At 60.8% G+C, this 22,315-nt stretch overlaps 2 protein-coding genes across 6 annotated transcripts in view; both read right to left on the bottom strand.

Annotated features, from left to right (window-relative positions):
• Nucleotides 1-3,592: 3,592 nt before the first annotated feature.
• On the bottom strand, nt 3,593-9,782 carry LOC138824566 (rhodopsin). The gene is made up of 5 exons (XM_070018419.1): nt 9,422-9,782; nt 6,328-6,496; nt 4,965-5,130; nt 4,610-4,849; nt 3,593-3,703 (listed from the first exon to the last, which is right to left on the bottom strand). Exons 1-5 carry the CDS (start codon nt 9,780-9,782, stop codon nt 3,593-3,595), a joined length of 1,047 nt encoding a protein of 348 aa, XP_069874520.1.
• Nucleotides 9,783-15,240: 5,458 nt separating this feature from the next.
• LOC138824828 (intraflagellar transport protein 122 homolog) overlaps nt 15,241-22,315 on the bottom strand; it is a 57,831-nt gene continuing 50,756 nt past the window's right edge. For 2 of the 5 annotated variants that reach the window (XM_070019173.1, XM_070019176.1), the window contains 9 exons: nt 21,521-21,661; nt 20,494-20,591; nt 18,577-18,677; nt 17,827-17,992; nt 17,259-17,370; nt 16,833-16,958; nt 16,284-16,366; nt 15,915-16,079; nt 15,241-15,577 (listed from right to left, as the gene is read on the bottom strand). In XM_070019173.1, the coding sequence (XP_069875274.1) occupies nt 15,488-15,577; nt 15,915-16,079; nt 16,284-16,366; nt 16,833-16,958; nt 17,259-17,370; nt 17,827-17,992; nt 18,577-18,677; nt 20,494-20,591; nt 21,521-21,661 (1,082 nt within the window). In that variant the 3' untranslated portion in view covers nt 15,241-15,487. The remainder of the gene's footprint in view (nt 15,578-15,914; nt 16,080-16,283; nt 16,367-16,832; nt 16,959-17,258; nt 17,371-17,826; nt 17,993-18,576; nt 18,678-20,493; nt 20,592-21,520; nt 21,662-22,315) is intronic. The other 3 variants (XM_070019174.1, XM_070019177.1, XM_070019175.1) reach the window with 2 other exon arrangements.

Here is a 22,315-nt window from a genome sequence, read left to right as displayed (position 1 = left end):
TGTGGGTGTCCCGGAGCCACAGCCCAGCTCAGCAGCATGGATGGAGGCCCCTAAACTGCCTGCAGGTGCTGAGCTAGCACAGGAAGCTGAGAGGCAAAGAGGCGAACGGGAGCTGGCGCAAACGGGGCCGCAGCTCTGATCACATCTGTGGGCGTTTCCAAGAACTGAGAAATACAGAACGCTTCGAGATGAAAACATTCCCACGAATGCTCCGTGCTGTGCCAGGATCCAGTTTTGCATTCGGAGCGGGGGGGGGGGGGGGGAGATCTAAAATGCACTGTATGATCTAAAAATTCCTCTCAGGGTTTGCCGTTTTTCAGGGAAATGAGCACAGCCTGTCTCGGTCGGCTTCTGAGAGCAGAGGCCCCCAAGCTGCCTTCCTTGACTTCTTCCCCAAGGCTTCCACAGAGCCCAGCTTCCGCTGAAAACTTTTCACTGCCCGGGAACCCAGGCTGCTGGCTTCCTCCCAGCCCTGAAGATCGCTGCTCTAAACTTTCTGAAGCATGTAGGAGATGTGTGCCTTGTGCAAGCGGCCCTTGCACCAGTAGGTTATTTCTGGTGGCTCACATCTATAATCCTAGCTACTCAAAGGTCTGAGATCTGAGGATCATGGTTCAAAGCCAGCCTAGGCAGGAAAAGCTGTGAGACTCTTATCTCTACCACCAGGAAACACCCCACCAGAAAACTGGAAGTAGAGCTGGAGCTCAAAGTGGTTGAGTGCTAGTCGAGAAAAAAGGGACAGTACCCAGGCCCTGAGTTCAAGCTCTACAATTGACCAAAAAAGAAAAAAACTCTCACAGATTTTTCTGCCCAGGCTGGCTATGAATCTCAGTCTCAGCTCTCAGCCTCCTGAGTAGCTAGGATTACAGGTGTGAACCACTAGCACCCAGCTCTGAGGCTGAGGGGACAGGAAGCGCCTCCCTCATGCCAACGTGGGAAGGAGGCCTGGCCAGCCAGACTACATGCTTCATCGACTTGGTCTCATCCATCCATCCAATGGCTGCTGGTGGCTCTGTTCCTGCTCCCTCCTGCCCATGGTTTCTTTGTGGGAACTCCAGATACTTGGCGATCAAGGGTAGGGAATGCCTGGCCTCTGAACCATATAAGGTCCTTAAGTCACTTGGCTGTCAAGGCAACTATAGGTAAGACCTGAAATTCAATAAATCCGGGAGCATTTTTCTTTCCTTTTCCTTTTAGGAGCTTTATTCATAGCAACAACATACAACAAATGGCCCTTGGCAAAAACAGTTCCCCACCCCTGGAAGTTGGGAGGTAGAGGTGGTGAGCATGTGACCTAGCAATGGCCAATCAGAAGATGAGTTTTCCCCCTCTGATATTGTGATTGGTTTAGAAATGATCACATGACCCAAGCCTGGCCAATCAGGAGATGAAGGCATTGTGATTGGCTTAGAGATTAATAGATGACATAGGTCTGGCCAATAAGCTCTACCTGGGACCTTTGCTGTACTTAGGGGAAAGAGAAGCCCAGCCCCTATCACAGCTAGCTGACCCAGTAGCTTCTGGGACTGTTTCTGCAGCCTATGGATGAAGCCAATAAAGGGGGGGGGGTGGAGAACGTGTAGCCAGGAGGAGAGTCAGAGCTGATCGCATCATCTGAGCATGCATCTGGCGGTGCCCTAAGCCTTCTTTGTTTTGTATGTGAGCGAATAATGTCTCCCTTTGTTTCAGTTCATTTGAGTTGGATTTCTCACCTTGGAAGACAGCAAAGATGGGATCCCTCAAGTCACCTGCCCCAGCCTACCAAGCTCTGAGACCTTCCATCCTGACACCCGCTCCCCCCCATGCCCAGGCCCAGTGTCTCACTGTCTGCGGTGGGTTAGGAAGTGGGCTGGCCAATAAGCCCACAGTGTCAAACGAATTCCCTGAAGGTCAGCGCTAAGCTCCCTCTTGCTGATCAGGAAGCTTAGAGAGGTTGCGAAACTTGCTGGTGGTTCCCAAGGTCGCCTGGGTCTCTTTGATGTCCAACTTGAGTTTTCCCCACTCCCAGGATGGTTTCCTCTCCACGCTCCCCACCCCCCCTCCACACACGCACACATACTCCCACAGGGATCTGGGCTACTTGTTGCCGCGCACTGGCCCACCTAGCCATCTCCTGCCAGGGCTCAGGGGAAACTGCCAGGTCTCCAGCCATCCTGTGGGCAAAAAGTTTGAGAGCAACACACTGCCCCTGGCAACGCCTCGGGTAGTTGCTGAGCTTTTAATGCCTCCATTTGCCTTGGTCTCCAGGCAGAGCTGGGAAAGCCGGAGCCAGCCGCAGCCTCCAGCTGTGGTTTCACGGAGCACAAGAGGCTCGGACTGAGACCGCTCAAGTCTGGAGCCCCAGAGTTCCTGCTAGCTTCAGAGCAGAGGCGCTGCAGGGTGGAGAACAAACTAGGTGGCTGCTGAAGACCCATCCAGCAGAGGAGCGGCCAGGAAGACCAGGGCATCCCCAGCGAAGGGACCCAGCCACATCTTCCCTTTCTTTGACTACAGATCGCATCCACCAGCCCGTAATTGAGTGTGGGCCAGCTAGTGTGTATTCCAGAACGCCATTGCTGGGGTAGGGTGGGGGCGGGGCAGAGACACGGCCACCCCAGTGCTGGGGTGGTAGAGGTGTGATTTGCACAAGCCACGTGAAAGGCCCGAGTGTCCGCGGGCTGCCTGGAATGGGGGAGCGGTGAGAGTCGGACCCACGGCCCCCGGACCCTGACATCGTTTTCTCGGATGTGGTGACCGTACCCTGCGTTTTTGTCCTCTGTCGTCCAGTCCCAGCCCTGCTTTTCCTGGATGTTTGGCTTATTTTTAAAAGCCACACTGTGTCAATGCTGGGGCCTTATCCCACCCCCAAAATGGTTATTATCAAGCAGAGACAATCATGATAATTAATTGATTCTATTAACCAGTATTATCCATAATGTTAACTGTCATCTGTACAGCCCTTGCAATGTACAAAGTGCACAGGCTCAAGTGCGCACGCACACACACACACACTCACACACACACACACACACACACACACACACACAGAATTTCTCTGGGGTTTGAAGCAGCGCCAGCTACCAGTGCCTGAGATCTGGGGTTTTCTCTCTATTTTAGGGGGAGGGAGGAAAGTGAGTTCAAGGAAGGAAAAGACAGTGACTCAGAGACACCAGCCAATGTGAGTAGTTGTGCTGTGAATAAAGCCTGGGGGGCAGACTTCTCCCCCAGTCATCTCATCCGTCCTCCCTTCGCTCCTCCTCTCGTCCCTCCCTTCACCCATCTAGCATGTATTAAGCACCTACTGTGTGCCCCATTCTGTGCTAGACACTTAGCCCTAAGCTGGGACACTTCCAGAGAGCAAGAATTCTGGAATTCCGGGGAGACCAGTTATGGGGAGAAGGGGAACAGGTCCTGCCGCCCCTGGGAGCGGGGGGGGCGGGGGGGCCCCAGAAGAAGGGGTTTCGGTGGAAGTCCCTTCTCAGGCCACCCCTGCTGAGTGGGGAGCCTTGTTGTTTTTTCTCATTAATTCTAGAATGAACTCAGAGAGCCCGTGTGAGCTGGTGCCTGTGGGCGGGGCGGGGCGGGGCGGGAGGCTGCTCTGGCCGCCGGCAGCTTAGGCGGGGGCCACCTGGCTGGTCTCGGTCTTGGAGGCGGTGGTGGAGGCCTCGTCGTCGCCCAGTGGGTTCTTGCCGCAGCACAGGGTGGTGATCATGCAGTTCCGGAACTGGAGGGGGGAACGGGTCAGGACACCCTGCAGTGTGTGACCCCCCCCACTCCTGCCCTGTGCCAGGCCCACCACCCCACCCCCGGGCGTGGCAGGGACTAACGCAGGCTCTGTCACCAATGCCATGCCACAGTGTCCTGAGTCGGCACCCTACAACCTCGAGTGCAACACAAGCGTTCGGAATTTTGCCCTTTCTAGGGAAGCCCAAGGTCACACGGTGGAAAGGGTCAGTGCTGGCACTGGAATGCAGTGGGTCTCATTCCAGAGACCATGTCCCCTGCCCCCATGGGTCCCACAGAGATGTCACCCATGTTTGTTCAGGACGCTGTACCCTTTTAGTCCTCAAAATAAGCCTGCTCCATCCTGGCTCAGCTTTATGAAGATGGAACCGGCCCACCCCCCAGCTTGGAACTATTTACTTTTTTTTTTCTCTTTTGTCATCCTGGGGCTTGAACTCAGGGCCTGGGCGCTGTCCCTGAGCTTTTATTGCTCACGGCTGGTGCTCTGCTACTTGAGCCACAGCACCACTTCCAGCCTTTTGGTGGTTCATCAGAGACCAGAGACTCACAGTCTTTCCTGCCTGGGCTGCCTTCGAACCGTGATTCTCAGATCTCAGCCTCCTGAGTAACTAGGATGCAGGTGTGAGTACCGGCAGCTTGGCTCTGTTTTACTCTTAACCCATTCCAGAATCATCTGGACCCTACGGCTCAGGTGAGACAGGTCTGGGGGTGACCTCAGAGGCTGCGTTTGGCACAAGCTCCTGGGCAAGGCTGCCCGCCCTAGCTCCTGCCTGGGACCGCACCACGCCTCCTGACCTCACCACACCTCCTGACCTCACCACGTCCCCCTGACCGCACCACGCCCCCTGCCACCCCCCACCGCACATCTCCCGCCCGCCGCAGGCACCTGCTTATTCATCATGATGTAGATGACCGGGTTGTAGATGGAGGAGCTTTTGGCGAAGAACGCCGGCAGAGTCATGAAGATGGGGCCGAAGTTGGAGCCCTGGTGGGTGAAGATGTACATGGCCACGCTGGCATAGGGCAGCCAGCAGACGAGGAAGAAAATGACCATGATGATGACCATGCGGGTCACTTCCTTCTCGGCCTTCTGGGTGGTGGCCGACTCCTGCTGTTGGGCAGCCGCCTGCGGGGGCACAGGGAGTTGTGTCCAGGCTGCGGCTCCAGTGCCCGGCCCCCACACGGTGCCAGGTCACCCGCCTGTGAGGGACCCTCGGGGTCCCGGGGCCCCCCGCCTGTACCTCCTTCACGGTGAAGACCAGCTGCCCGTAGCAGAAGAAGATGATGATCATGGGGATGGCGAAGTGGACCACGAACATGTAGATGACGAAGGACTCGTTGTTGACCTCGGGCTTGAGTGTGTAGTAGTCGATCCCGCACGAGCACTGCATGCCCTCGGGGATGTACCTGGGGGGGGCGGTGGGCACGGGGAGCCCTGCGGTACCAGCCCTGTTCAGCACCCCCCATCCCCTCCCCTCAGTAAAGCACAGAGGGAAACATCTGCTCCGCTGGGCCTCGTGGGGTGTGTTCAGTCCCCGCTGTGGCCCGGTGAGAATGCTTGGGCTCCAAAACAGATGCCAGCTCTCAGCTGCCCAACTGCAGGCCCTTCTCTGCCAGGCCAGCTGCGCCCGGGTACGGGTGGAGGGCGCCGAGGACCAGGGGGCCTCCTACTCTGCGTGTGGCAGTTTGCAGAAATGAGGGCTTCCTAGCAAGACGGCATTGTCTAGGCCAAGATGGGCATTATGAGGGATTATGCGCAGCCCCGAAGCCAGGCCCCAGGGTCTGGAGTCCAGCGTCTCCATAATTTCTATTTTTTTTTCTCTTCTTGCCAATCCTGGGGCTTGAACTTGGGGCCTGGGCGCTGTCGCTGAGCTTCTTTTGCTCTAGGCTAGCACTCTACCACTTGCCACAGCGCCATTTCCGGCTTTTTCTGTGTATGTGGTACTGAGGACTCGAACCCAGGGCTTCACGTGTGCTAGACAGCACGGTACTGCTAAGCCACATTCCCAGCCTCTCCATGATTTCCCGCTTGACCCAGATTTTGCCGTGCTGATTGAGGCTGTGTGCAGCCAAGTGGCCAAAGAGGTGGGGAATGGAAGTGGGGTCCAAGAGGAACGGACCCCAGGAGAGCATGGGAGGAAGCAAGGACAGAGCAGGAAATTTCTGGGTCTGGCTCCAGAGTTACGAATCTCTCCTCTCTGCAGCGTTTGGAGACGTGAGGGGCGGCTGGGTGGGCCTCAGACCGGGGCCGCGGTGTCTCCACACACACGAGCAAGGCCCCGACTTCCCCAAGGTCAGAGGGAGCTAGCTGCAGAGGAACTCTGCATCAAAGAGGATTGGGATGGGCCGGGGCTTAGTGGAGGATTAGGAGCTCGGCCAAGGTGAGTGCTGCTGTGATTCTCCTTGACACCCGCGGGGGTCGTTCCACGGCCCTGGGGTTGCTTCTGCCTCCTCTGCCAGAACCCCAGCTCTGGGAAAGTCACCTGGGTGGGCTTGGGGTAGGGCCCTCTAGGTTGGTTCCTAGGACCAGACCTCACCAGATCTGAGTCCTGACCAGGCCAGCCGAGGGCCCTGCAGCCCCCTGTCCTCCTCCGGGAGCCTTACCTGGACCAGCCGGCCAGCGGGGGCGCGGCGCAGGCCATCGCCATGACCCACGTGAAGGCCACGCCCATGATGGCATGGTTCTCCCCAAAGCGGAAGTTGCTCATGGGCTTGCACACCACCACATAGCGCTCGATAGCCAGGACCACCAGGGACCACAGAGCAATTTCACCTGCAAGACAGCCGGTGGCCATCAGCCCACCTGCCGCGCCTCCGGGCTGGTCCAGAGAGATGGGGACGGGGAGGCCCAGGAGCAGGACCGGAGAAGGGCTTGATGTGTGGAGGGGAAGGAGGAACAGAGGCATCAGGAGCTGCGGGGAGCAGGCAGGGGAAAGCCGAGGATCCAGGAGCAGTGGGGCTCGGGTCAGATGGGGTCCGGGAAGAAGTGATGGAAACCCACAGGTGGATGGTCTTCTTACCCCTCCCCCCCACCCAGAGGGAAAGAGGACACGGGCTGTGGATTCAGTTCTGGCTGCGGGGCTGTAGGGCTGTGGAGCTGCGGGGCTGCAGGGCTGCGGGGCTGAGGAGCTGGAGGGCTGTAGGGCTCTGCGGGGCTGCGGGGCTGTGGGCTTGTGGAGCCAGTTCTGGCTGCGGGGCTGTGGGGCTGTGGAGCTGTGGAGCTGCGGGGCTGCGGGGCTGCGGGGCTGCGGGGCTGGGCACTACTCGTTCCCCAGACACGGGGCAGGCACTGATACTCGCCTCTACCTGCCCCCAGGAAACTGAGTCGGGAGAGAATTAATCAGCCCCAAGTTCATTCTCCTAACACTGGTGGGAGGCGATCAGGGCAGAGAAATGCCCATCTGCATGGCATCCCAAGTTCATGGGGCACCCCAGCTTCATGGGGAACCCCACCTGCTGCCCAAAGATGGGGCTCTGTGAGCACGGAACGCGATACGGCTTTGGCGACACCTGGAGAGGCTTGGAGAGCCCTCCAGCCGCTCTGGACCTGAGTGGCTTGGGCTGCCACCAAGCTCTGCCCACCACCCTGACTTTCCTGTCACCCCCTGGGACCCGCAGGGAGATCGCTGATCTGAGCAGGGAGACTTAGACTTAGATCTCTGCCACATCTCAAAGCCATGCCTTCTCCATGTCTCGGGGATCCCTTATCCCTGGGGGCACCCCATCCATCCATCCATCCATCCACCCATCCATCTATCCACCCATCAATCCATCTGCCCAACCATTATCCCACCCACCCATCCATCCACTCATCAATCCATCTATCCACCCATCTTCCCAGACATCCACCCATCTACCCATCAGACCATCCATCCACTCATCTACCCATCCATCCATCTGTCCACCCAGCATTCCACCCAACCATCCATCCATCATTCCACCCAACCATCCTTCCATCCATCCACCCATCAATCCATCCACTCATCCACCCACCCATCCATCCATCCACCCATCCACCCACCCATCCATCCATCCACCCATCCACCCACCCACCCACCCATCCATCCATCCACCCATCCACCCACCCACCCATCCATCCATGCACCCATCCACCCACCCACCCATCCACCCACCCACCCATCCATCCACCCATAAATCCATCCATCCACCCATCCACCCACCCATCTACCCACCCATCCATCCACCCACCCATCCATCCATCCACCTACCCACCCACCCATCCATCCATCTACCCACCCACCCATCCATCCATCTACCCATCAATCCATCCATCCACCCACCCACCCACCCACCCACCCATCCATCCATCCACCCATCCATCCATGTGCCCAGCCAGCCATTCATCCACTTTCCAGTCCCACTTTTCCAGTCAGGTGAAAGAAAATACTTGCTTTCCCCCATCCCACCCCCTGCCCCCAGGATGGAGCTCAAAGCCTTGCGCTTGCTAGGTGAGCACTCTGACACATGAACCATAACTCTGTCCTCCTTTTCCATTGGTTATTTTCAAGATAGGGCTCTCTATGTCCAAACCGGCCTGGATGTCAGTCCTCCTACAGATGCTTCCCATGTCACGGGGATACGGTGCTGCCACCCACCCTGCTGTGTGTCCGGTGGCTGGGATGGGGCGCATGCCACCACCTCCAGCCACTGGGTGAGAGGGTCTCATGAAGGCCTTTTTGGTTTGTTTAACCTGGGCTGGCCTGGAACTGCAACCTCCCATCTCTGCCTCCCAGGTAGCATGGGGTTACAGACTTGAGCTACTGTGCTGGCCTTGCAGTTTTGTGTTTTGAGATTGTCACACCAGCTTTGTCTGGGCTGGCCTCAAACTCTCAATCTTCCTGCCTATACCTTCTGAGAGACTGGGATTACAGGCATGTGCCACTATGCATGGCCAATATTAGCATCTAGCCGAGTGTGGTGGTACATGCCTGTAATCCCAGCACTGAGAAGGGTGCTGAGACAGGAGAATTGAATATTCAAGGCCATCATAGTCTACATAGCAAGACCCTGTCTAAAGAAAAGAAAAAAAGAGACAAAAGGAAAGGAAGGGGGAGGGAGGGAAGGAAGAGGGAAGGAAAGGGAAAGGAAGGAAAAAAAGGGAAAGGAAGGGCAAGGAAGGGAAGGGAAGGGAAGGGAAAGGAAAGGAAAGGAAAGGAATGGAATTTTTTGAAGCTGCAACCTGGGTCTAACACCTCCCTGCTCCGAGACCCTGCATATCCAGCAGAGGCTGGGAGGCTAGAAAGGAGTCAGATCGATGCCACAGACTGAGCCCAAGCCCAGGAAAAGCCAAAGCCCAGAGGACTGCTTTGTGCATCTGGCTGGGCCCGCCCTAGAGGGCCGGCACCTGTTTTATTTAGCTCACCCCGTGGTGCCGGGCCTCAGCTTTGGTGTTCAGAACGTGGCCTCAAAGCCGGTTCCGTCCCGTACATCAGCCCCTCCGCCCCCCCACCCCGCAAGGCCCTTGGTGGCTTGGGCCTGCGTTCATCTCTGCTGTACAATGAGCCCTGCTCCAAGTGAGATCAGGGCAGAGTTCCCCTGCCCGGCCCCAGACAAGCAGCCGTGTCTGTTGACTGAATACTGGTGTCCGGAGGAAGGGAGAAGGGAGAAGGAAATCGAAGTCACAGTGCCCGGCCCCTCCGGGGCCCCCCCGCGCCTGCCCCAGCCCCATGCCTCGTACCGCCCAGGGTGGCAAAGAAGCCTTCCACGTTGCATCCGGTGGGCCCGAAGACGAAGTAGCCGTGCAGCGAGGTGTAGAGCGTGGTGGTGAAGCCGCCGAACACCATGAAGAGGTCGGCCACGGCCAGGTTGAGCAGGATGTAGTTGAGGGGGGTGCGCAGTTTCTTGTGCTGCACGGTGACGTAGAGCGTGAGGAAGTTGATGGGGAAGCCCAGCACGATGAGCATGAACATGTAGGCCGCCAGCATGGAGAACTGCCACGGCTCCGCCAGGTAGTACTGCGGCTGCTCGAAGGGGCTGCGCACCACGCCCGTGGCGTTGGAGAAGGGCACGTAGAAGTTGGGGCCCTCCGTGCCGTTCATGGCTGCGGCCCTGGCCCTGGCGGCTGCCCCGACCGCCCGAGATGGAGACTTGTGCCGTGCGCCACGCGAGCTCGGCCACCCAGCACTCCCTCGGGACGACTCCTGGCCCCGACCCCCCCCCAGACCCTTATAAAGTGACCTTCCCCCCCGCTAAGCCCCTGGCTGAATCAGCACCGGGGAGATCGGGGTGCTCATAATCATACTAATCTCCACCGCTGCTGCCGGGGGGCCTAATTGGCTTGCAGAAGCGCCAAGGTGACACCAGGCGGGAGCCGGGGCGCGGGAGGCGAAGGGTCGGGTGGGACTCGGCGAGAAGAGAGGGGAGCCCACCCTGCCTGCCCCAGGGCCTGCTGGGAATCCCCGCCCAGGCCTGACATCGAGTCCCGTGGCCGCTTCCCTGCTTCTCCACAGCTGACATTGTCTTCTCTGCCCCTCCCCCCCCCCCGCTCCCCCCATCGAGTCACGGGCCTGGCACTCGCTCCTTTGGCCAGGGCCTCGTCCCCGGCCTGGCCTCCCCTGGCCGCCCATTCCTTACACACAGGGCCCTGGGCAGGGCCGAGGCCTGAAGAGGTGGGCTGGAGGGAGGGGGCATCTGAGCAGGGAGGGGCCGGAGGCCTCAGCTCGTGGACCCGGCGCAGGCTGAGTGTGGGTTCATCTTGGCCTGCCGGAGACCCCAGCACGCACAGGGCCCCGCGTGGGGACACGTCAGCATGCCCACCATGGGCCTGTGAAGCTGGTGCCAGGGCGCACCCTGGGGACAGTCAATGGGGGTGGTGTACAGAGCGGATGCTGCCAGGGCCCCCACTCATCTGTGAAAGGAGCTCAGTGACACCCCAAAACAAACAGAGAAGGCTGAGGGACCCCGCTGCGGGGTGCCCCTGACCACTGCAGCCAGCCCGGGGACCACGGGGTCTTCCCACGAGAAGCCAGCATTTCTCTGGAGAGAATGGAGGTGGGCACGTGTGGCAAAGCAGTGCAAACAGAAAAGTTTGGGGGTGACGTGTTCCCCGCAAGCCAAATATTAGCCAGAACAGCTGGGGAAGTCCTGGCTGGGAGGGTGAAGTGTGAGCTGGGAGCTGTGTGATGGGAGGAGCCTTGGAGCAAAGGTATCTAGGCAGAGGGACAGCAGTGCAAAGGCCCTGAGGTTGGGAGACACTGGCCAGACAAGAGTCCCTGTCTCTGAGATTGGGCTCTTAAGCCCTCTGTGTCCAGTCTCTCTCCCCACATGGGATTTCTGGATCTGTCTGCTCAGACCTGTCTGCCCCGCTTTCCTGCAGCCTCCCTGGGCCAGACCCCTCCAGACACACGTGGGAGGGCAGGGCAGAGAAGTAAGCTTGAGGCGTGGCTGGGCAGGGTATGTGGGAATGTCACAGTTTTAAGATGCTTGGCCCAGTGCTTAGGCCCGTGTTAATGAGGTCAAGGTGGATAGTGTGGTTCTGACCTGAGCCGGGTGGTCAGGTGAGGGGGCCAGCACACCCTGCGGCTTGTCACCGGCCCAAGGGGGGCTCCTTACCTGTGGGGGGCCAGCGTGGCACCTGGCACAGGGCAGTACTTTGTGGGGTTTTTGTTGGTGGTGATGGTGGTCATGGGGCTTGAACTAAGGGCCTGGTGCTGTCCCTGGGTTCTTTTGCTCAAGGCTAGCACTCTACCCTTGGAGCCACAGCTCCACTTTTGGTTTTCTGGTGGTTCATTGGAGATAAGAGTCTCATGGACTTTCCTGCCCAGGGAGGCTTTGAACCGAGATCCTCAGGTCCCAGCCTCCTGAGTAGCTAGGATGGCAGGCGTGAGCCACTGGTGCCCAGCTAGCCCTTTGGTATAGTCTCTGCACTGGGAGAACGGGACGTCTGTTCCGTTCAGGCCGCGTGCCTGGCATGCAGTAGGTGCTCAGCACACCTGCGGCTGGATGAGCGGGTGGAGGCCTTGCCCCTCTCCAGGCTTGGGGTCCCCTGGGACTGTGACAATGGGGCGTGGAAGGTCACCTCTGCGGTGACAGGGCTCTGGGTGGTGTAAGAGGGGGGCAGAGGGCTGGTTTTGCACATGCGTTGTTGGTGCGGGGACACAAGCTCAGCCTGGGCTGGGAGGATGGTGAGGAGCCGCTGCTCTGACCGCACGCCGGGGCCGGAAGTCCAGGCTGCCGCCGGACACCGGAGCTGTGGCATGGACAGAAGCTGCTCGGGCTTTGGGGAGAAACTGGGTCCTCCCCAGCCCTGCGCCCCATCGGACAGAGCTCAGGGAAGGCCGACCAGGCCCTGGCCCCGGCTCAGATGACTAAGGGGCCGTTCGCTGGGCCCGTGGGGAGGCCTGAGTCACACGGGCCCCAGGGGGAGCAGTGGTCACCCCAAGAGGAGGGTCCTGCACCGCCAGGAGCCCTGGAAGTCCCACTTCCCAAGCTGGGCCTCTGTGGGCTGGTAACTGAGAAACCTCCCCCCCACAGCCTCCACCTCCAGGGGGAAGCGGCCCCGCTGTCCCCGCCGGGGCCTGGCAGGAGGACCTGAACCCGAGCGTGAGCTGAGCACCCACTGAGGCCCCATTCGCTCTCCTGCGCCATGATGGAGGAGTGGCGCCAGCATGTGCGCTGTGGGCTGCTGGAAGATTCTCCGGTGGTCCTGAGCGTCCATCTTGCGTGCCCCCCACCACACTGGCTGCCCACGCCCACCCGCCCAGCCCCCACGCCCTACACAGCCGGCCTCGGCCTTCTGCTCAAGGCGAGCGCTCTACCACCTGAGCCACAGCGCCACTTCCGGTTTTCTGGTGGTTCATTGATGCTGAGTCTCACGGGTTTTCCTGCCTGGGGCTGGCTTTGAACTGAGATCCTTCGATCTCAGCCTCCTGAGTAGCTAGGATGATAGACATGAGCCACCGACGCCCGGCTGACTTGCTCATTTCTTAGGCCACCTTCTACAGCCAGGCACCCGGGCCTGGCCATGCCACCTGCAGGCCTGGGCCCCTCAACCTAAGTGGAAAGAGGGAGCCCCGGGCCCCCCAGACCCCGCAACCCTGCAGGCCGGGTGACCTGTGCCCACGTCCTGCCGTGCAGGGGGAGAGCTGCCCAAGGGGCCTGGGTGGAGGCTTCCCCTCCCCCCCCTGCCCCTGGGGATTAGGGACTTAGCTGACAGCGCTAATAGTCCTTAAGCCTCAGCTGGGTCAGCAGCCCCCCCTCCCCGTTTTCCCCTGCTCCCTGCTCCCCTGTCTCAGCCCGCCTGGCAACATCCCCGTGGCTGTCACCCCAGCCACGCGAGGCCTTGGGGTGCCACCACAGGCTGCCATGGGCCCTCAAAATCACCTGATGGGACAGAGCTGAACACTTTTCCTCAGCTTCTCCTAAGCCCCCCCCCCCAGCCCCCGGCCATCTGTCTGTGCTGATAAATGTAATGATGCCAGAAGAACCCCGCGGCCCGTGGCAGAACGGAGGCTCCCTACCCTAAAAGCCGAGGGTGACAGGGAACAAGGGAAGGGAAAGATGCCTCTTCTTTGGTCCTTCTGCCCTCCCTCCTCCCTCCTCCTTTCTCCCTTTCCTTCCCTTCCTCCCCCTGTAACATCCATCCAACCTTCTCTAGGTCTGGGCCGGACACTGAGGTCCTGGGTTGAATCCTGTGTAGTCTCAGGCTCAGAGCCTGTGGCCGGGAAAACCAGTAACGAGGAGGGCTGGAAGCCTGGAGCATGAAGTAGGCCCGAGGGCAGCTGGGTCGCCCATAGCAGCCTCAGGCAAGTGGGCGACGCCCGGGAAGATGCTGCGGAGTCTCGGTATAAGGGGTCTCAGAGCCCCGCACGAGCGCCTGGACCAGGGGAGGGGCAGGCCCGGCGGGGGCAGGCCCGGCGGGGGCTCTCACTGAGGCTGGCACCTGTCCCCACTGGTCTCTGCCCACTGTGCAGACGGTGCCAGGAAGAGGTGGCTGATCAGAGCCTGTGCTCCTCAAAATTGTGGATACCAGGAGCACCGGGGGCCCCAAGCTGTGCTGTCCCCCGGCCCTGTCCCCGCCCCCCGCCCACGTCCTGGTCAGATGGTCAGCATGGACAGACGGGGCGGGGGCAGGCAGACACCCCACTCACAGCTTCAGGCTGAGTCTGGAGCCTGTGTCACTGTGGGGTGGCCCTCCTGTTCAAGGGAAACTGAGTCTTGGAGAAAGTGCTGAGCTCAGCCAAGACCTAGGTGAGAGCAGAGCAAGGTTGGTTCTCATGTGCAAAGCTGCGCCGGTGTGTGAACCTTCTCGGTGTGTGTGCTCAATCTGTCCCGGAGGGACGGGGCTAGCTGTGGTGACACACACTAGACGCTGGCCACGCCGAGCAGACGCACACCGGACGCACACCGACAGACGCTGGGCCCAGGGAGCAGCCTCGGGCCCGGCCCCCAGAGCCTGGCTCGGAGGCAGCAGGTGGAGAGGATGAGTGCGGCGTCTTGGGCAGGGACCATCTGATCTGTCGCTGTGATTGACGCCTGTTAGGTATCTGGAGCTGTTTTCTCCCTCACCCCACTTTTTCCCAGCCATATGCAAATGAATTCAGTTCAAGTAACGCGCTAATGGAAATCCTAACACATTAATAAATGTTTAGCGCGAGAGAGAACATGCATGATCGTAAGCAATTACACACTCGACGGAGGAGTTCTGTTGGCACAACTGTCTGGCTTCTTTCTCTCCTCCATCTCCAGAGATGCAGGGAGAGGGAGAGGAAGCAGGGGGAGGCATGGGGGCCACGCGGGCTCCAGCCCTGGTGCGCGAGACCTGGGTAGCTGCACCCCAAGCCTCAGCTCCTCATCCTTCCGGGCCCTGCCTGTCTAACATGACCCCCCACCCCCGTCCTGTGTTCAGCTGCTCTGAGAGCCATGCGTGGAGCCCGGTGCCGCCGCTGGGCAGTGGCACGCTGGAGGAAGTGGGCAGGGCCCTTGGACGGACAACTCCCAGCTTCTCCTCGGAGCTGGGGGGCACAGGGAGCCGCACCCCCTGCTCTCCGGCCGGGACAGCTCTGAGCTGGAAACCATGACCACCCACAGAGCTGCTGGCGTGGAAGCCACCCTGGGCACGGCTGGGTGGAAGTGGTCCCAGGCAATGAGGGCTCCCGCCAGCCCCCTGGGCAGGGCCTTGGCAGTGGAGATTCCCCAACTACAGGACTGGGGTGGTGCGGGGAGAGCCAAGACCTTCCAAGTGGAGGTGGAGGGTGGCTTCCAGAAACTCTGGGGTGGGGTGGGGGAACCTATATTCAACCTTGCTCCTTTTTCTTTTCTCTCCAGCCAGGTATTCTATGTTCTCATCAAGACAAATCCTCATTGTGAAAATAAATAACAACAAAACTACCCGCCCCTGCCCTTCCCACCCTGCCATCTCAATTAGATTACACGTTCAGAGCAGTGCAAATGCCATGTGCCTTTCGGCTCAAATTAAAAACAGGTGCACTTTTGCATAAGGAAATTAAGTTGCAGACAATATGGAGATTTGCAACATGAAGACGCTGATGGAAACGAGTAGCCCTTTTATTTGTCGTTATCCAGGCTGCCGGTGGCGGAGTGTGCCATCAGACAGCTCCTCCGACTCTCGCGGCCGGGGCCCCTTGCAAAGGGACAGACCCGTGTCCGTTCCCCCTCCACCCGCCCCCGGCCTCCGGGTGCTGTTTACAAGGCACGCCACGCCACGCCACGCCACGCCACACACAGTTCTGTAGAGGTGACCAGGCCCCGCCCGAGGCGCTCGCTCGGGCGGCGTTGGCGCTGGTCACGGGCCCGGCTCCTCGATGCGCCGGCGGCAGTAGGGGCAGCAGGCGTGCTGCAGCACCAGCAGCTCGTAGTCCTCCGAGTGGAACATCTGAGGGAGAGGCCCCGGTGAGGCCAGCGCCCGGCCCGGCCCGAGGGCCTGGCTGCAGTCAGGGGTATGAACAGGGAGGGGCGGGGGCGGGGGCGGGGGGGGGGGGGGCGGCCGAGGGCCTGGCTGCAGTCAGGGGTATGAACAGGGAGGGGCGGGGGCGGGGGCAGGGGGCAGGGGCGGGGGTGGGGCGGCCGAGGGCCTGGCTGCAGTCAGGGGTATGAACAGGGAGGGGCGGGGGCGGGGGGGGGGGCGGGGGTGGGGTGGGCAGCCGAGGGCCTGGCTGCAGTCAGGGGTATGAACAGGGAGGGGTGGGGGTGGGGGCGGGGGGGCGGGGTACCTGGAAGCAGGAGGGGCACATGGTGATGGAGGCGTCGGGCAGCAGCGAGCGGAAGTACTGCCACTGCAGCGGGGGCGGCCAGCGCTTGATGAGGACGTCGCGGCGGCTCATGGAGCGCAGCACCGACCGGTTCACCACCACCGGCGCGAACTCCGAGCCGCCCTGCTGCAGGGGGCATGTGCGGGGCCCTAACTAACGGTGTGGACCACCATCCCAGAAGCCCCTGTGACAGGGCCGCCCTGCCTCCCCTGCAGACCCACCGTGCCTCGGCCCCGAGTCCCCCTCTAACCCCCACATCTGGAAGCTGTGGCCGCTACCCGAGGTGCTGTGTGTTCCGGAGCCCCGGCAGCCCTCCCCGGGGCGCCTCACCTCGAAACTCAGCTTGGCAGTGAACGGGTCATCGGTGTCTCCCACGGGGTCCACGGTCTCGTCCAGCCTCAGCGCCTGGGAATCTGGAGGGCGTGGTCAAGGAAGGGTGCAGAGGAGGCAGGCAGGACCTCCGGGCGGCCAGCGGGCCAGCCCCCCGCTGGTGGCTCGTGGAGGCTGGGATTGGGGGGTGAATGACAGAGCCTGGGCGCCGTGCGCTGGGCCAGCTCCTGCAGACAGCATGCACGTGGGTGTCAGAGCAGGGACGAGGAGGCAAGAGCGTCCTGGAAGAAGGCCTGGGAAGCAGAGGCTGCTGGTGCTGGCTCAGGAATGGGGCTCGGGCACAGCCAGCCTGGGCCTCTAATAGCACCTAGTAAGCCACAGGCACACATGGGGTGTTTTCCCTTCCTGGGCAAGGCAAGGGAGACAAAAACCTCAGCGGCTCTCCTGCCACTGCCAATTCTCCCGCAGGGCCCTGGCCGGCAACACAGCCGCCCAGCGGACCCGCGTGGTATGGTCGCAAGGCCCCGCCTGCTCCCCTCACGAGGATACTGTTGCTTGAGATCTCCTGCCACTTGCTGCCCTGCTTGGGCCTGGGGGCCTCCAGGTCAATGAGCGAGACGGCTTCCTCGTCGGTGATGCCCTCCTCCAGGTAGAACTCCACCAGGTGCAGCACCTCTGGGGGCACGGGGTCGGGGTCAGCCCCCACAAGGCCATGGGTGGGGCAGGGCCCTTGGTGGCGGGCACGCTGCTCTCAGGCCTGACCTGCCCCTGGGAAGGGACCTCGGATCCCGTGTCACCCTGGCACAGCTGGGGACCGAGAGCCAGCGCAGCCCTGTGGCTGCCTGGCTGGGGCAGGTCCTCGTCCGGGCAGCACCCGGCCTTGTCCCTGCGCGCCCTGACATCCCCATGCCCGGCAGCGCGGCTGTCACGCACGCCGTGGCCATGAGTTGCCCCCGGCGGCGCAGGGCGACTCACCGTAGGAGGAGGCGGAGAAGACGAAGGGCTGGCGGCAGTTGATGCACACGTTGCCCAGGTTGTTCAGCAGGGGGTTGTTGGTAGAGCAGCGGTAACACAGGGGCACCAGCTCCTGAGGGGCACGCACGCACCCGGCTGACCACCAGTGCCACGTGCCTCACCTCCCGGGGCAGGGCTGGGTGCTCAGGAGGGGCGGCAGGGGGGGATGGGGGGTGGGGGGAGACAAAGGCCTAGGCCAAGCTCAGCAGGATGCTTCCTCTGGGAATGGAGGTTCTCAATGCCCGGGACGCGGCTAGGAGTTGGCATCAGGCACTGGCCAGGCTGGAGGAGACGCTGGCTGTGCACACTGGGTGGGCTTGTAGCGGCTGAGTTCCAGGCTGGGGAGGGGAGGGAACCCCAGAAGGAGGGTGAGCCCGAGCCAGGCCTGGGGCTGGGCACCTGCAGCCGGGAGCGGCCACGGGTGGGGTGGAGGAGGCGGCAGGCCAAGGTGCGGGAGGGCGGGGGGCGTGGCCGCCACCTTTCCCAGGCGGTGGGCAGCCAGGGGGTGCTGGGCGGGGACGGGCCCCACCTCGCTGTCGTGGAAGGGCTTGGAGCGGATGGTCAGGCTGCCCAGCTCGATGGGCTTCTGGAACCGGGCGGGGATCTGCAGGCCCTGCAGCTTGTCGTAGGCATGCCGGGCCAGCTTGTAGGCCCCCAGGGCCTTGCTCTGCTTGGCCAGGGTGAAGAGCGTGTTTCTGCCGCCGAGGATTAAGGATAGTGGAGGCTGGGAGTGGCACCGCCTGGCCCTGGACCCAGCCCACCGTGGAGCCCGAGGCCCACCCTGCCTGCCCACAGAATGGAACAGGGCCTCTGGGCCAGGTCGTCCTGGGAGCAGCCGCTCCACTCCATCTCCTCAGCCGGTACATGGCTGTCTCCTCCGCCACATAACGGCCCTGGCCACACCTGGTCTGAGCTGTGTTCTACTCTTGGGCAGATTGTACATGCCATGGAACTAGGTCCTGAATGCCTGTCACTGGGCCTGGACAGGCTCCTGGGGCCTGTGCACCTGCGCGGACACACCGTCCCCCAGGAGAGGGCCCACAACCCCAAAGCGAGGCCTGCCTGGTTTTGCTCACGCCCTGATCTGTGGTTTCAGGGAGGACTGGGGACATGGTGCTGGCCAGAAGCCTGGCCCAGGCAGAGCCCTGAAAGCTGATCTCTTGGCTGGCTGCTCAACCGCTCACCCACTGTGCAGAGACAGCCTTCTCCCTTCTGCCAGGAAAGTGCTCTGGGAAGAACTCGGGCCATTAGATGCAGGGAGGGCGAGGAGAGAGGATACACTTTAGAGATGCCCAAGGGGGCATCCTTGGTCAGGCTGTGCAGCAGGAACCTGGAGACGTTGAAGAGGGTTTCTGGAAGGTGGAAGCTGAAGGGCTCCTCCTGCGGGAAGAGAAGAGCGGACAGGGATGGATCTTGCTGGAAGCAGACACTGGACACTGAGCTACTGCAGCCCGTGTGCACTGGTGCCATCTAGCCTTTAACACACTCTGTGGGCTCTGTTTCTCTCTCTCTCTCTCTCTCTCTCTCTCTCTCTCTCTCTCTCTCTCTCTCTCTCTCTCACACACACACACACACATACACACACACACACACACACCACATACTCTTGAGGAAAGTATAGGCCAGGACCTAGCAGGCAGCACTCAGCACCCAGGCCTTCTGCACCTAGAAGCTGCTGGAGTGTGGTACAGAAGACTGCAAGGAAGGTTTGACCGCAGGCTCTGCTCTGAAGGAGGCTGGCACGAGGGTGCAAACATGGAGGCGGTGATCTCTAACCACTCTGTTGTGACTCCTGCCCCTGTGCTGCACCAAACAGGCCACACGGACTTCCTGAGGCTGGCTGGGCCTTCGCACCATGGAGCTACCAAGTTTATCTCTTAATTGGTCCAAATTCGTAAAGACTCACTTCTGCTGACTTGAAGCCCGGCATCTTCTCGTACATTCCCACTTACACTCGTACAGCCTCCATTAGCTGCTCCAAGAATCAGGAACACCTGAGACGCATCCTTTTTGGGATGCAAGCCAAGAGACGCCTGCCTCTGGCTCTACTACGCTAGGTGAGGAGGCGAAGCAATGTCCCGGGGGAGGGGGCACTCAAGCTCAGCACCTCTTCCCTGGGAAAGAAACCACACAGCCCAGGAGGCCCCCACATCTCCCTTCCCCGGCTTCCACGCTGCCCCGTGCAGAGCTGCTCTGCCAGGCCCTGGTGCAGACTCCAGACCCCCACCGGCCTCCATGTCTGCCCAGGCTGTGCCCTTCCCTCCCCTTCTTCACTTGCTCCCTGCTTCCTTGTCTCCCACCTCAGCCGAGGCCCCAGCTCCACGCAGTCTCCCCAGCACTGCCCTCGGGGGACTGTCCTGTTTCCTGAGCTACAGGTTGCTGGGGGAGAAACAAGATCTCAATCCCCACCGTGTGTTGAATGTGGCCACGTGGCCAGGGTGACACCAGGGCCCTGGCTGCCACAAGGACCTCCAGCTGAGCCCCACATGGATCTGCAGCAGGGCTGGCTGTCGGGGACAGGAGACCCCAGGATGGCGGGGAGGGGCAGGGGGGCTGAGAGAGGTCAGGAACCAAGATCTGGGCTCCCAGTGGCTCAGACAAACCCAGGCTGGGCTGGGGCTCTGCCTTTCCACCCCACATGGAGTCTGGGCTCCTCGGTCTGTGGCCTCTCATCCATACAGAGATGTGGGGCCCTGAGGGGATCACAGCCAGGGGGAATCAACAACCACAAGAGGAGACGAGGCCTCTGGAGGCCCCGCACCCCTTAGGGAAATGACAACACCCACACCCAGGCTGACCTGATGGGGTCTGGCCCCCAGGGGTCACGTCAGTGCAGGAGCCCGTAGGGAGGACGTGGGAGGCAGCTGGGGAGCAGCATCTGAGAGGCCAGCCTGAAGGCTGTGTACAGCTGACCGCCGGCCTCCACCAGGGGCTCCTCCCAGGACTCCCCATAGGAACTCACAGCAGGTACTGCCTCGGCCCCATTTCACAAAGACAGAAGCTGAGGCACAGGGAGAGGGTCACACAGCACAGCTGGAACCCAAGGCCTCGAGTTCACCAGGCCAAGTTAGAGGGCAGGGGAGGCGGAGGCTGAGGGACCGAGGGGAGCCAATGCCTGCCTCCATTCTCTACTGCCGTGAGCCAGGAGGGAAGAATCAGGGGGGAGAACCGCATGGCCTCTGCTCTCGCCCCGTACCGTGTAACGCTGAATGGCATGGTAGCCGTGGTACAGCTCGGCCAGGTGCTGGAAGTGGTAGAACTTGTTGAGCATCGTGTCCTTCTGGGCGGGATCTGCTGTGTGTGGCGGGAGGGGAGGCGTGTCAGATCTGTCCAGGGTGGTCAGTCAGCCACAGGTGGCAGCCTTCACAAGGAAGAGGGGCCGAGAGAGGCCAGATAGGAAGTGGCCCCCCAGCCCCCCGGTAACAGCTTATCCGGACTGTGGCGCCTGGGCTGGACGGGGCTCTCTGGGCTGCACGCTGCCCTACAGCACACCCGGCTGGGCAAGCACCAGACCCACTGGAGGAACCTGGAGGGACAGCTGGCCAGGGAGCAGTTTCACATGCGGCTGTGACAGCACACACCACTGCCAGAACCAAGAAAGCCACTGGGCTCGACGGCCGAGGCGCTAAGCATGGTGCTGCGATGCTCGGATGAGCCGGGAAGGGAGCAGGGCAGGGACACCCCCGTGACAGGGGACGCCGTGACGGGGCACCCCCGTGACAGGGGCATCCGGAGCTCAGGGGGAGGTCCCCAGCCTCCGTGGGCAGTGCTGTCCCCTCTGTGTGTGGGAACTGTCTCTCTCTGCTCCTCCAATCCAGGGCCCCCAGTGCATCATGGGAAGTCTTGTGAAAGAAAGCAACACTAAAACTGTTTCCTGCCTGGGCTGAGAGCATCTGAAGCAGGCTGCTAGGGGCAACCTCCCCTTCATCTTTCACGTAATTTAATTTCTTCAAGCTGGTGCTCACCGTACCCAGCTGCGGGGTCTCAGGTAGCAGGGGAGGGGGGCTCTGCATTAGCAGCACTGGCAGAACCTCTCATCCATAACCCCTTTGGGCCCAGGGACCACCCTTCTACTTCAGGGCAAACTAGAAAGAGATGACACCCCCAGATTGAGCCATGCCACAGGCTCCCGGACGATGCGGCCAGCAGACCAGCCTGGGGCTTTAATGAAAGGTCCACTCTTCTGACTGTCGTGCCACACGGGCTGGCGGCTGTGTACTTACCTTGGGCTATGTCAAGGCACTGCATGGACAGCATCCAGTAATAATAGGCGGCGTCATTGAATCTGCTTTCCACCACGGCGTTGTGTGTGAGCTGCTCCAGCACCTTGACTGCTTCTTTCTGCCGCCCGGCCTTATGGAAGGCTGGAAGAGGAAAGCACGCATCACCCAGGGGGCCGGGAAGGGGCCGGGGCTGTGCAGGGTGGGTATGGGGTCAGTTTGGAAGTCGGACACCCATCAGAACATCTGCAGTGCTGGGTGCTGGGTGCTGCTGCTCAGGCCGCCGGCTATAAATACCTGGGACTACGTCCTGAAAAAAAAAAAAAAAGCACAGGGAGACGCACTCTGCTCCTCTTTGGCTGGGAAACAGCAACCTGCTTCAGCAAGGCATGGTAGAGAGAAGAGCCCAGGATGCTGCTGGGGTCAGTGGGTCTCTGTCCCCACTTTCCAGGAAGCATTTGCTCTATTCCACATTGCTCCGTGACACCCAGGGCAACGCTGACAGAGCTTGCGCTTCCCTGGCTAGTTACACAAGAAGAAGATTACAGCAGACTTTGGAGGAAGGGAGTTTGTTCCCTTGCCACGGATGAAGATCTGGACCTGGCCAGGTATAGACAATGTCATGCTCCAGTCACAGAATGAGCTGGGCCCAGGGCCGAGCATGCCTTCCCTTGCAGAGTGCTCTCTGGAGTCAACCTTGGAAGATCTGGCTCTGTTCCTCAAGCCAGACATTTGTGAAAATAAGCAATATATATATATATATATATATATATATAATTTTTAAAAAATTATTCCTGT

Source organism: Dipodomys merriami, unplaced genomic scaffold (genome assembly GCF_024711535.1).
Source record: "Dipodomys merriami isolate MVZ:Mamm:240054 unplaced genomic scaffold, mDipMer1.0.p SCAF_13, whole genome shotgun sequence".
Lineage (NCBI taxonomy): Eukaryota > Metazoa > Chordata > Mammalia > Rodentia > Heteromyidae > Dipodomys > Dipodomys merriami.
Note: the sequence above shows the minus strand (reverse complement) of the source record. Positions and strands in the feature narration are given on the sequence as shown.

Coding starts and splice junctions, on each gene's coding strand:
- LOC138824566 (XM_070018419.1), bottom strand. CDS start 9,782: ATGAACGGCACGGAGGGCCCCAACTTCTACGTGCCCTTCTCCAACGCC. Junction 6,497..9,421: donor CTTCTTTGCCACCCTGGGCG/GTACGAGGCATG, acceptor GCTGTCTTGCAG/GTGAAATTGCTCTGTGGTCC. Junction 5,131..6,327: donor CCGCTGGCCGGCTGGTCCAG/GTAAGGCTCCCG, acceptor CGCCCCCCCCAG/GTACATCCCCGAGGGCATGC.